At 37.7% G+C, this 13,683-nt stretch overlaps 1 protein-coding gene across 4 annotated transcripts in view; it reads left to right on the top strand.

Moving 5' to 3' along the window:
- Positions 1-13,683, top strand: part of KIF20B (kinesin family member 20B) — a 91,569-nt gene that overhangs the window by 1,465 nt on the left and 76,421 nt on the right. For all 4 annotated transcript variants that reach the window (XR_002771741.1, XM_003783691.3, XM_012801317.2 and 1 more), the window contains exons 2-6: positions 3,948-4,095; positions 11,314-11,400; positions 11,485-11,601; positions 12,467-12,605; positions 13,286-13,470. Coding sequence is in view for 3 of the 4 variants with exons in the window: in XM_003783691.3 (XP_003783739.1) it covers positions 3,949-4,095; positions 11,314-11,400; positions 11,485-11,601; positions 12,467-12,605; positions 13,286-13,470 (675 nt within the window). In the remaining variant the exon portion in view is untranslated. The remainder of the gene's footprint in view (positions 1-3,947; positions 4,096-11,313; positions 11,401-11,484; positions 11,602-12,466; positions 12,606-13,285; positions 13,471-13,683) is intronic.

Raw genomic sequence — 13,683 nt, forward strand, 5'->3', positions numbered from 1 at the left:
CCCGGCTATTTTTTGGTTGCAGCCATCATTGTTGTTTGGCGGGTCCGGGCTGGGGATTCGAACCCGCCACCTTAGGTGTACGTGGCTGGCGCCTTAGCCCGTTGAGCCACAGGCGCCGAGCCGAGGGTACTTTTTTTGAGGGTATATATTGTGGATGACATTCAAAAGCCTCATTTCAGTAGCCAATTCTATTTTTCTCCAAAGTCTTCAATCATGAAGTTTCACTAGAGAGAAGATAAAGATGCTGTTTCCTAGTTAGGAGAATAGCCTTTTGAAATAAGTCTTACTTAAACCCTGCTGTCACTAAAGAATATCACAAAGAATAGGACCCAATTTTTCCTCATAGAGATTCCATTTGTGACAGTTATTTAAGCCACTAGATGGAGTCCCTATCACTACATAAGTCTCTGAATTTGTTGTGGGGGATACAGAGTGTTGTAAGACAAGGTTCTTGCCCTCAAGAAATTTCCATTCCAGTTAGGAAGAACACTTATAAGTAGTGACTCAACTAAAATTACAAGAAGTTGGGCAGCTCCTGTGGCTCAGTGGGTAGGGCGCCAGCTTCATATACCGAGAGTGGTGGGTTCTAACCCAGCCCCAGCCAGACTGCAAAACAAAAAAAATAGCCTGGCGGGCTTGGCGCCTGTAGCTCAAGTGGCAAAGGCGCCAGCCACATACACCAGAGCTGGCAGGTTCGAATCCAGCCTGGGCCTGCCAAACAACAATGACAGCTACAACCAAAAAATAATCGGGTGTGATAGTGGGTGCCTGTAGTCCTAGCTACTTGGGAGGTTGAGACAAGAGACTTGGGTAAGCCCAAGAATTGGAGGTTGCTATGACCTGTGACGCCACAGCACTCTACCCAGGACCATAAAGTGAGACTCTGTCTCAATAAAAAAAAAAAAAATTACAAGAAGTAACAGTACATCTCAACAATTTTAGAAATGCTAGGAAGTAGTTTTCATTTACAAATAAACATGAATAAATATAAGCTTCTATATTATAATCTTATTTTTTAATAATTTAAAACCAAAATTTGGCCGGGCACAATTTAAAACCAAAATTTGCTTGGGCACCGTGGTTCACGCCTGTAATCCTAGCACTCTTAAAGGCTGAGGTAGGTGGATTGCTTGAGCTCATGGATTCGAGACCAGCCTGAGCACAAGTGAGACCCTATCTACTAAAAATAGAAAAACTGGGCTCGGTGCCTGTGGCTCAAGCGGCTAAGGTGCTAGCCACATACACCTAAGGTGGCGGGTTCGAATCCAGCCCAGACCTGCCAAACAACAATAATGGCTGCAACCAAAAAATAGCCGGGCGTTGTGGTGGGCGCCTGTGGTCCCAGCTACTTGGGAGGCGGAGGCAGGAGAATCGCTTGAGCCCAGGAGTTGGAGGTTGCTGTGAGCAGTGAAGCCATAGCACTCTACCCAGGGGGACAGCTTGAGGCTCTGTCTCCAAAAAAAAAAAAAAATAGAAAAACTGAGGCAAGAAGATCACTTGAGCCCTAGACTAGGTTACTATAAGCTATGATGATGCTTCTTGCAGCACTCTATCTAGGGCAACAGCTTGAGACTTTATCTCAAAAAGAAAAGGAAAAGAAAAACAAAACAACCAAAATTTATTTGAAGCCAAAAAGTGAATTTTATTTCCCAGTTTTCTGGACATGTCTATGAATTCTGCATTATGAAATGTCAAGCCAGTACAAAAAAAATTAGTTTTTTTGCAAATTTCCCCCCCGTTTTCTAGATTGGTAATTATTTTTTACTCCACCAGATACTCTTTTCTTAACTTTCATCCATAAATTACATATTCGAAATGTTATATCAAACTGTACTTAAGTAACTTTCCCATTTTCATTGCATCACTGTTACACAATAAAAATGGGACAATAAACATGAAACGCGTTTACTTGTATGTTTGGTTAATCCCATAGGTTGTCTGGATGTATAATTTTCTTAGTCTTTTTGCAGTTTAAGGGGGAAAACTCCAACAGTACTCTTTTGGAGAGTTTGGGAATTTCAGAGTTGAGCAAGGAAAAAGATAAGACCATGAGACTGCAGTAGTAAACAAGGAGCTTTATTTGGATAGGGCTTTGACAGGGTTGTAGGCAACGAAATTCCTCTCAGCCTGGGTCCTTCCCTAGACCACAGTTAAGGACTACAACCCAGAAGAGATAGAAGGCAATGGAACTGGAGTGAGTGGGAGAGGAGAATCAGAGAGGGGCTTACATGTCTAAGTGTTGTTGCACAGTGGGGGTTTAGAACTCTGAAGGGCAGCAGTGGCTTGGGAGTCTTGATAGCCCTAGGTTCTACCTGTGTCCAACAGATGTTGGGTGCAGTTTCATGGATATGCAAACCAGGTGGGCTTATATGGCTAAAAATACTCTTATTTGGGCTATACTTAAAATAAATGAATACTTAAGAATTTAAGTTTGGTGGTGAAATGGGTTGAGCTAAGGTCTCTACCAGCTCTGAAGAGGTGAACAAGGTAGAGCCAATATGCAGGTTCCATCTTTGGGTCATTTATATGACATTTGTGGATTCTTATCCTTACCTTCTTGAGACAGGAACCCTAGTTTGAGAGTGACTGTTTTAGATATTTCATAATATCAAACAACAGCGGAGAATCTTCTGCTTTCCTCTGGTATTGTACACCTAGTAGATTCTCAGGAAATATTTGAATATTTCCAATTTGAATATTTTCCAATTAAAGATACCCCTAAACTTACCTTTAAGAGTAATGATTTGACGTTTAATTCAATTGTAATAGTTTACTGATGAATTTAAAATCTTTACTGTGGTAGGTACTGTCTTGAATGTGTTTGCATATATTATTTTACTTTTTACTTGCATTTAGAAGTTGCTCTTTTTTTTGGTCAGGGCTGGGTTTGAACTGATCACCTCCGGCATATGGGGTTGTCACCCTATTTTTTTGAGCCACAGGCACTGCCCCAGAAGGGTTACTTTTTTTGTTTTTGTTTTTGTTTTTGTTATTTTGAGAGTCTCAAGCTGTTGCCCTGGGTAGAGTGCTATGGTGTCACAGCTCACAGCAACCTCCAACTCCTGGGCTCAAGCAATTCTCCTGCCTCAGCCTCCCAAGTAGCTGGGACTACAGGCGCCCGCCACAACACTTGGCTTTTCTTTGGGTTGTAGTTGTCATTGTTGTTTGGCAGGCCCAGGCTGGATTCGCACCTGTCAGCTGTGGTGTATGTGGCTGGCATCCTGGCCGCTGAGCTACAGGCACTGAGCCTAGAAGAGTTATATTAAAAGTAATATAACTTGCTGCTGTTAAACTGCTGCTGTTTAACTTAAATCAGCAGTATATAACCTTTTTTCTTTTCTGCTACACATTGGAAGAGTTGTCTTAGGCCACATATTAAATACACAAACATTAACACAAGCTACTTAAAAAAAATGTTCTATTCATACTTTTGGTAATGTTGACACTACAGATAAGCAAAACAATCCTTGAGTAATCTGCATGCACCCTGGGCTGTAGGTTGTACACGCCTGAATGCTAAACAAGGTCTATAAGCAACATTCTTCCAAAGACACTAAATATCTAAAATAAACAAGATTATAATTTACGCTGTCATCTTACTGTTGATTTTTGTGAGGGTTTTAAGAAGAGTGAATATTTTTACCATCTTTACAGATTGATTACTCATGAAATTTCTTTGTATGGAGCTCCCCATAGGTTAAATCATATGTATAATAATAGGCTGAGTTCGATATTACTTGATTCAGTGTCTGTAAACTATAATTTGGCTTTTGTTTATTTCCATAGATAATTGTGTTATAATTGAAGCAGTCTAATGTTTTCCTTCTCTGAAATCTAATTATTTGGTGGTGATGGTGGGGGAAGTAGTGAGCTAGACTTCTAAAATATGAGTAGTTTACATGCTGACTTATTAAGGTTGTCTAAAGAGGTTGCTGTTATTCTTGCAGAATGGAATCCAATTTGAATCAAGAGGGAGTACCTAGACCATCTTATGTTTTTAGTGCTGATCCAGTTGCAAGGCCTTCGGAAATAAATTTTGATGGCATTAAGCTTGATCTTTCTCATGAATTTTCCTTAGTTGCTCCAAACACTGAAGTAAGTACGTGAACAGTATAGTTTTGATGATTATCATTGGGTGGAAATACTTATGTGTTTGCATGTGATTAAAATAAAGATTCTCAAACTTTCTAGGTTTAAGGCAACCTTGTATCTCAGTAACTTTGTCATGGAGCTCTAGGCCAAAAGAAATATATAACAGTTCCTATTCAAGCAGTAGGTCTAAACAACTTAATGAGTATCTATGCCCTACCTAACAGCCATTTGAAAAAGATTAACTTGAATGAAAAAAAATTAAATTTCATTCTTTGATAACTACTGTTACTAATGGGATATGTGTGCCTTTTAATTTTTTTTTTTTTTTACCTTATTTGGAGAGATATACATCCCTTTTTAGTGCTACATAACTTCTCAAACTTTGGGATCTAATAGATGTTCCCATCTTCATTTTCTGTTCTGTATTGTTTTTTATGTAGTAGTTCTAATCATAGCAAGCACTGAAAGACCCAGTTTAGCAAAGATACGACATCATCAACAGAAGTAGTATGATGGAGTATTGAAACTATGAACTTCCTCCAGCAATAGCTCCCGGTGTTCAATATATGTCAAGTATTGCTGGGATTCCCTCAGAAATGTGAGATGTTCCACTATGTCCCTAGCAGTTCCAAGCCTTAATTTTTAAAATAATACAGGTTTTTTTTTTTTAAGAGACAGATCTCACTTGGTCACTCTTTGTAGAGTGCTGTGGTGTCACAGCTCACAGCAACCTCCAACTCCTGAGCTTAGGCAATTCTTTTGCCTCAGCCTCCCGAGTAGCTGGGACTACAGGCGCCTGCCACAATGTCCAGCTAGATTTTTGTTGCAGTTCGGCCAGGGCTGGGTTTGAACCCGCCACCCTTGGTGTATGGGGTCGGTGCCCTAGTCACTGAGCCATAGGCGCTGCCCAGTAATGCAGATTTGTAAAAGCTAAAACAACTCAGTAGTGTTTATACCAAGAAGTAAAAGTCCTCTCACTACCCTGCTTAATAGACCTTTTCTCATACATGTACTTCTCTAGTCATCTGTATTGTCCGATACATTTTAGGTTGTTAATTTTGGTGCCTTAGAAAAATGAACTAACCCATTTTATAAAACAGTGGTCCCCATCATTTTTGGCACCAGAAACTCGTTTCACGGAAGACAATTTTTCCACTGAGTTGGGTTGAGACAAAAGGCAGAGCTCAGGTGGTGATGGAGGACTGCAGTAATAAAGAATGCTGGAAAGGGAAAGGGAAGTATAGATGAAAGAATAATATTTATTTAATACCCATGATGTGTCATGTCAGGCTCTTTTAAGTATGTTAGCTCATTTAATAAATGAAAGAAGGGAGAAAAGAAAGGAAGGATATAGATCAAGGATATAGATGAAAGAATAATACTTATTTAATAACCATGATGTGTCATGTCAGGCTGTTTTAAATATTTTAGCTCATTTAATAAATGAAAGAAGGGGGAAAAGAAAGGAAGGAAGGAATTCTGTGGTTAAGTACCTCTTCATTATGTAAAATGAAACTACAAAACTACAACTACATTTTGTAGTTGGTTGTAGTTGTTTTCTAACACAAGGGTTGGCAAGAAATGGCCTAATCTATATTTCCTGTTTTTGTACTGATAAGCTAAGAATAGTTTTATATTTTTAAATAGTTGAAGAAAAATCAAAAGAAGAATAATGTTTCATGACATGAAAATTATGAGATTCAAACTTCGCTGTCCATAAGTAAAGTTTTATTACATTTCAGTCATATCCGTTGATTTACTTATTTTCTGTATCTGTCTTTGCATAGTTGTCATAGAGACTGTAGAGTCTGTGGAGTCTATAATGTTAGCTATCTGGCTTTTTACAGAAAAATTTGACTCCTGACTTAGCATGATATTTTTGAGATTCATCCTGCATTATATGTCAGTAGTTCGTTCCTTTCTTTTGCTAAATAGTAGCCTACTATGCAGATATGTCAGATTTCCATTTACCATTTGATGGATATTTAGGTATTTTCTGGTTTAAGGCCATTTCATTACAAATTCTGCTGCTCTGAAATTTTCATTTACAAGCCTTTTTGTGTACTTATGTTTTATTTTTCTTTGGTAAATACATACTTAGGAAGATAAATTGTGTTACATTTAACTTTATAAGTAACTGCCAAACTGTTTTCCAAATGGTTTTGTCAGTAACATATTTAGCTACCAGTGTCTCCACCTCTTTATGAATACTCAATCTTTAGTGGGTATGTAGTAGTATCTTTTTTTGGCATTAGAGTGCATTTCACCCATGAGTGCTTTTTCAAGTATTTCTTGACCATTCCTATACTGTCTTGTGAAGTGTCTCTTAAATCTTTTTCTCATTAAAAAAAAATTAGGTTGTTTGTCTTATTAGTGACTTATGAGATATCTTTATATAATCCAGATACATATCTTTTATCAGATTAATGGTATCTTCATGAGCAGATATTTTTAAATTTAAAGATGTTCAATTTAACATTTCCTTTTTGGTGTATGTTCTTTGTAAGACATTTTTACCTTCCTTAGAGTTGTAAAGATTTTATCCTATATTTTCTTATAGAAATTTTAGTCTTTGTTTCAGTGGTTTTATCTTTGATCCATTTTGAACTATTTTTGTGTGTAGTTATTATAGGTACCCAGGTTAATTTTCTTTTTTTTTCAAGCCTCTTTTATATTCATATAAATATATAATATTTATCTAGTTATTCAGCACTATATATTGTAAGATTTTACTTTCCCCATTAAATTATTTTGGTGTCTTTGTTAACAATCAAATGACTGGGCTGGTCACCCATTGCTAAGTGGTTAGGGTGCTAGCTGCGTGCACCTGGGCTGGTGGGTTGGAATCCAGCCAGGGCCTACTAAACAAACAAACAAAAAAATAGCTGAGCATTGTGGCGAGTTCTATAGTCCCAGCTACTAGGGAAGCTGAGGCAAGAGAATTGCTTGAGCCCAAGATTTTGAGGTTGCTGTGAGCTGTGATGTCAAGACACTCTACAGTGGGCAAGGAAGTGAGACTGTCTCAATTAAAAAAAATCAAATGATTGTATGTTGATCTATATCTGTCTTATTTGTCTATCCGTATGCCAATACCACACTATTTCTGTAGTTTTATAATGCTTAAAATCAGATATTGTGAATTTTCCAACTTTGCTTTTCTAGGAATATTTTGGCTTTTCTGGTTCCTTTGCATATTCATAAAATTTTAGAATCAAATTAACCAGCTTGTACAAAACAGTGTTTTGGGACTATTGAATGGGATTACATTGAATCTGTGGATCAACTTGGAGGGAACTGACATCTTGATAATATTGAGTCTTTTTTTTCTTTTGCAGTTTTTTGGCTGGGGCTGGGTTAGAATCCGCCACCTCCTGTACCGGCGCCTTACTCCTTTGAGCCACAGGCGCCACCTGATAATACTGGTCTTAATTCATGAGCATGGTATATTTCTCTAGTTAGGTCTTTAATGACTTAGCAATACTTTATACTTGTCAATGTAGAAACCTTCCATGTCTTTTGTCAAATATATTTGTAAACATTTCGTGTTATTTGATACCATTGTAAAGCATATTTTTAATAACCTCGTAGAGGCATGATTAAGATATACGGGAACAGAGGCATATATTTGAAGTATAAGTTCAACAAGTTTTGCAATATTCATACACTTGTGAAACTGTCACCACAATCAAGATAATGAATGTATTTATCATCCTCAAAAGTTTCTTCAAGCCTCCTTATAATCCCTTCTATCCCACTTCCAAGTAACTTCTCATCAGCATTCTGTCAGTATACATTAGTTTTTATAGATTTGTTGCATTTGTGTACGTATGTTTATATCATTTCTGAATAAAGACATTTTTATTTTTTCTTTCTCAATTTGGATTCTTTTTTTTTTTTCACGTCTGATTGTACCGGCTGTAGGACCTTTATTACAGTATTAATAGAAGTGGTGAAATGGAAATCCCTGCCTTACTACTTGTCCTGCTACCCAGATTCAGTCTTTCTTTTTTTTTATTTTTTTGAGGGAGAGTCATACTCTATGCCTTGAGTACAGTGCCATGGAACTTCAAACTCTTGGGAAGTAGCTGGGACTACAGAAGCCTGCCACAGTGCCTGCCCCCAGCTAGTTTTTCTTTTAGCAGGGCAAGGTCTTGCTTTTCCTCAGGCTGGTCTTGAACTTTTGAGCTCAGACAATCCATCTCCCTCAGTCTCCCCGAGTGCTAGGATTACATTAATGAGCTACCTCACACAGCCCCAGATCTAGTCTTTATCTTTTTTTTTTTTTAGAGACAGAGTCTCATTTTGTTGCTGTTGGTCGAGTGCTGTAGCGTTACAGCTCACAGCAACCTCCAGCTCTTGGGCTTAGGCAATTCTCTTGCCTCAGCCTCCCAAAGTAGCTGGAATGACAGGCGCCTGCCACAACGCTGGCTATTTTTTTGTTGCAGTTTGGCTGGGGCTGGGTTCGAGCCCACCACCCTCGGTATATGGGGCCAGTGCCCTATTCAGTGAGCCACAGGTGCTGCCTCTAGTCTTTCATCTTTTAAGTCTGATGTTAACTGTAGGTTTTTTGTAAATGCCCTCTATTGGGTTAAAGAAGTTTCCTTTTGTTACATTTTGCTAGAGAAAGGATTTGAATTTTGTTAAATGTATTATTATTGCCATTTGTAGGGTTTCTTGTTTATTCTTTTAATGTGGTCATTGCCCTGATTGATTTCTTTCTTTCTTTATTTTTTTGTTGTTGTTGTTGGGGATTCATTGTGGGTACAAGAAACCAGGTTATACTGATTGCATTTGTTAGGTACTAAGTCCCTCTTATAATTGTGTCTTGCCCCCAAAAGGTGTGTCACACACCAATACTCCCCCCACCCCCCAATTGATTATTTTAATGATAAACTGACTTTATATTCCTGGGAGAAGCCATTCTTGGTCAGGATGTGTTATTGTATTTTGTATGTTGGCTAGTTTTGCATCAGTCTTAATGTAGTGTGTTTTGTAATTTTTTTCTGAGGATATTCTTCTAGGTTGTGTATCATCAAGGTTATGTCAAACTTGAAATTAGTTGAGGTATTTATTTTCCTGAAGAGTTTATATATCATTTGTATGATTATTTCCTTAATGTTTGATAGAATTTACCAGTGAACTACTAGGGCCTGTTTTGGGGGGTTTTTTTGTTTTTGTTATTGTTTGTTTAAGAAATGGATTTAATTTTTTCATTTTTACTGTTATTTCCATTTATTTTATGTTGCTCTGTTCCCATCCCATAACTCTTTGTTTCTACAGTTTCTTCTGAGGTATCTTTTTCTTCTGTGCTGTTTCCTCTTCTGGTTTGGGAACAGTTTGTTCCTTTTCAGTAAAAGTCATCTCAATGTGGCAGGGGAGCTCATGTATTGGTTAATGTGACCATGAGTTCTGTAAGTTTGGTGACGCATCTGGGGTGCTTAGTTCACCTGGATATGCTCAATGACCAGAGAATCTACATCTGAACCCTTAAGTTTGCATCTTTAAGCATGTGCAGCAAAAATTCAGCATTCTTTTTGGGCTGACAACCCTGTCTCCAGCCCTACTATTCTGCCTGGTCATGCCTACTAACTGCACCATTGTAACATTGGAATGGTACACACTGTTTCTTTAAAGTGACATCCTTCAGATACTTGGTGGCTTTTCTGCATTCACACCTTTGATGGCCTGGATGGTTTCACAGGTGTTCTTTTAAAGTGAACATAAACATTTGAACCTTTTGACTTGGCATGACTTTGTGGGGTTTTCTGGGTCAAGTGAATAGCAAATCATTTTCACAGATCACCTCAGGCTGCTTAGGGGAAGAGGATTAATTTCTTTAATAGATATAGGTTTAGTCAGATTTTCTAGTTCCTTTTTCTGTTTTGCTAAATTGTGGTTTTCAAGTGATTGTTTCCTTTTTATCTTAAAAAAAAAAAAATTGGGGGTGTATGGTGGCTCACGCCTGTAATCCCAGCACTTGGAAGGCCAAGGCAGGTAGATTGCCTGAGCTCACAAGTTGGAGAGCAGCCTAAGCAAGACTGACACCCTGTCTCTAAAAATAGCTAGGTGTTGTGGTGGGTCCCTAGGGTCCCAGCGACTTGGGAGGCTTGAGCCCGAGGGTTGTGAGAGTGCCCCATGGCACTCTACTGAGGGCAATATAGTGAGACTCTGTCTCAAAACCAAAATTTTTTTTAAACATTTCTTTAAAATTACATTTAAAAATGAACTGATTTCTCATTCAAAAAAGTAACAAAGGTAATATTACAGAGTAAAGAATTCTGAATGATGGAATTAAGCATTTGAATTACTAGAATATTCTTGTTACTTGTGACTTATTCTAGAGTTCTATTTTCCAGTAATGTAGAGCCTATCTAATTGTATTAGATATAAAGGTTAGGCTTTTATGGAAAAAAGACTTTATACTTAACATATAAACATTGATTTTTTTGAGGTGCATTTTTTAAATTTAAACAAATTTGTTGAGTTTTTCTAGAAAGGTTAAAAACAGAATAGTGACTATTTGCTTAGAAATTCTGTTTGATCTCAGATTATTATATAATAATTAGCCATGTTAAAGAAAGATAAATAAGCTTGGCACCTGTGGCTCAGGTGGCTAAGGTGCTAGCCATATACATTGGAGCTGGTGGGTTCGAATCTAGCCTGGGCTCGCCAAAGGACAATCACAGTTGCAACCAAAAAATAGCTGGGCATTGTGGTGGGCACCTGTAGTCCCAGCTACTTGGGAGGCGGAGGCAGGAGAATTGCTTGAGCCCAGGAGTTGGAGGTTGCTGTGAGCTTGTGAGCTGTAATGCCATGGCACTCTACCCAGGACAACAGCTTGACAGACCTTGAGGCTCTGTCTCAAAAAAAAGATAAATAGCCGGGCATGGTGGCTCACACCTGTAATCTCAGCACTTGGGAGGCTAAGGCAGTGTATTGCTTGAGCTCACAGGTTTGAGACCAGCCTGAGCAAGAGCAAGGCCCCATCTCTAAAAATAGCCGGGCACTGTGGCGGGTACCTGTAGTCCCAGCTACTTGGGAGGCTGAGGAAGAGAATTGTTTGAGCCCAGGAGTTTGAGGTTTCTGTGAGCTGTGACACCCCAGGACTCTACTGAGGGCAACAAAATGAGACTCTGTCTCTAAAAAAATAAAAAATATAGATAAATCTCTGAAAAGCCATATTTTGTGTTTTTAAAATACTGTTATTTTGTTGTTATTAAGGGAAACAGTTTGGAATCTAAAGATTATCTCCAGGTTTGTCTTCGAATAAGACCATTCACACAGTCAGAAAAAGAACATGAATCTGAGGTATGTGTTGAATTTAATTTGGTTTTACTGTGTTACTTTCATTAAACAGATGAAATACTTATTTATTGGGAGTATGTATTCTAGGGCTGTGTGCATATTCTGGATTCACAGACTGTTCTGCTGAAAGATCCTCAAAGTATCATTGGTCGGTTAAGTGAGAAAAGCTCTGGGCAGATAGCACAGAAATTCACTTTTTCCAAGGTAAGAACCCATAAAAAACTGGTTTTGTTTTTTTGTTTGTTTGTTTTTTTAAGAGGAAGAGACTTGGACTAAATGGCTATATAATTATACGTAATGACTGTGCTTAGGTAACTTAGTCTTAGGTACTAGTAGTTTTTCCTTAAGAGTAGGTCTCGGATTTCGGGTCTGGAAATGTATAAGTAGAAGTGAAGAAATCACTGCAGGGTTCTTAAAATTACATTTTATTTTTTAATTTTATTTATTTTTTTTTTGCAGTTTTTGACCGGGGGCTGGGCTTGAACCCTCCATCTCTGGCATATGGGGTCAGCGCCCTACTCCTTTGAGCCACAGGCACCGCCTGAATTTTATTTTTTATTTTTTTGTAGAGCCAGTCTTACTTTGTTGCCCTCGGTAGAGTGGCATCACAGCTCACAGCAACCTCCAACTCCTGAGCTTAGGCAATTCTCTTGCCTCAGTCTCCCAAGTAGCTGGGACTATAGGCACCCGCCCTATAATGCCCAGCTATTTTTTTGTTGCAGTTTGGCCGGGGTTAGGTTTGAACCCACCACCCTTGGTATATGGGGCGAGTGCCCTACCCACTGAGTAACAGACACTGCCCCTTTTTTTTTTTTTAAGAAATATGTTTTTTAAAACTTAGATGAAAACTTGATTGATGGGGTTAAATTTCTTTCTTGAAAACTTGAAAATTTTCTAGTTAGTAAAATGATCAAGTATATTTGTGGAAGTAGGGATATGGTGCCTATTTTAAAAATGAATCTTATGTAACCTGTCTTTGAAATTTTTTCAATGTGAGAGGTGGGTAGAACACATTGTGAGTTAACTTGAATTTTCTAAAAAGACTCATTTTAAAAAAATGTTAATATAGGTTTTTGGCCCGGGAACAACACAGAAGGAATTCTTTCAGGGTTGTATTATACAGCCAATAAAAGACCTCATGAAGGGACAAAGTCGTCTGATTTTTACTTACGGGCTAACCAATTCAGGAAAAACATATACATTTCAAGGTAAATGCTGTTTTATTTCGGTTAGGATAAAGAAGCAATAATATGTACTCACTATTTTTATAATGTTTTCATGTAGTTATTTTCCATTGCTTTGTATGTATTTGCTCCATATTAAAAACTAATAGCATATTAGATATATATTGCCAATAGCTTTTAATACAGATTTATTTAAATCACTTATAAAAATGCTTTACCTATTCTCAGAGAATAAGATTGATGGTAAAAATTTAGAAAAAAGGATTGATATGCTATAGAGAATTAAGCATTGGTGACAAGGAAGACATTTTATAGTTCATTTTACTTTTGTGAGTGATTACATATCTTAGTATTATGGACTTATATACATGATTGTAAAACTTCAGATTTTATATCAGAATAGCAATTGATAAAATACCCCTGTCAGTAATACAGTTAAAACCAAAGTGATGGGAAACTGAGTCATCCTTCTACTTTTTTTTTTTTTTTTTTGCAGTTTTTGGCTGGGGTCAGGTTTGTACCCACCACCTCCAGTATATGGGGCCGGTACCCTACTCCTTTGAGCCACAGGTGCCGCCCTTAATCCTTCAACTTTTTTCACTTTTAGCTATTTATGCGTACCTAGGTAGTGTAGAAGGAGCATTAGTACTCCACGTTTCCTCTTCCTAGTCTGAGAGAATATAACACAAAAATTCTTTTTGTAGGTACAGAAGAAAATATTGGCATTCTGCCTCGAACTTTGAATGTATTATTTAGTAGTCTTCAGGAAAGGCTGTATACAAAGATGAACATTAAACCACATAGATCCAGAGAATACTTACGGTTATCACCAGACCAAGAGAAAGAAGAAGTTGCTAGCAAAAATGCATTGCTTCGGCAAATTAAAGAGGTATGGAAGTATTTTAGTATGTAAAATATATATAAGTCGTGACCTTTTATAAACCCTTTAGATTGTTTTAGCCCACATTACAATCTGTTTTATGGTGGTAGTGGCTGCTTTCAGGTTATTTTTGAGAAAAATACTCAAAGCTTAAAATGTGAAGACATCTCTTCCTCTTAATTGTATGACAAAAAACCAACAAGAATGTTTATTAAGGCTCGG

Source organism: Otolemur garnettii, unplaced genomic scaffold (assembly GCF_000181295.1).
Source record: "Otolemur garnettii isolate 467f Iridium unplaced genomic scaffold, OtoGar3 scaffold00008, whole genome shotgun sequence".
In the NCBI taxonomy this organism is placed as follows: domain Eukaryota; kingdom Metazoa; phylum Chordata; class Mammalia; order Primates; family Galagidae; genus Otolemur; species Otolemur garnettii.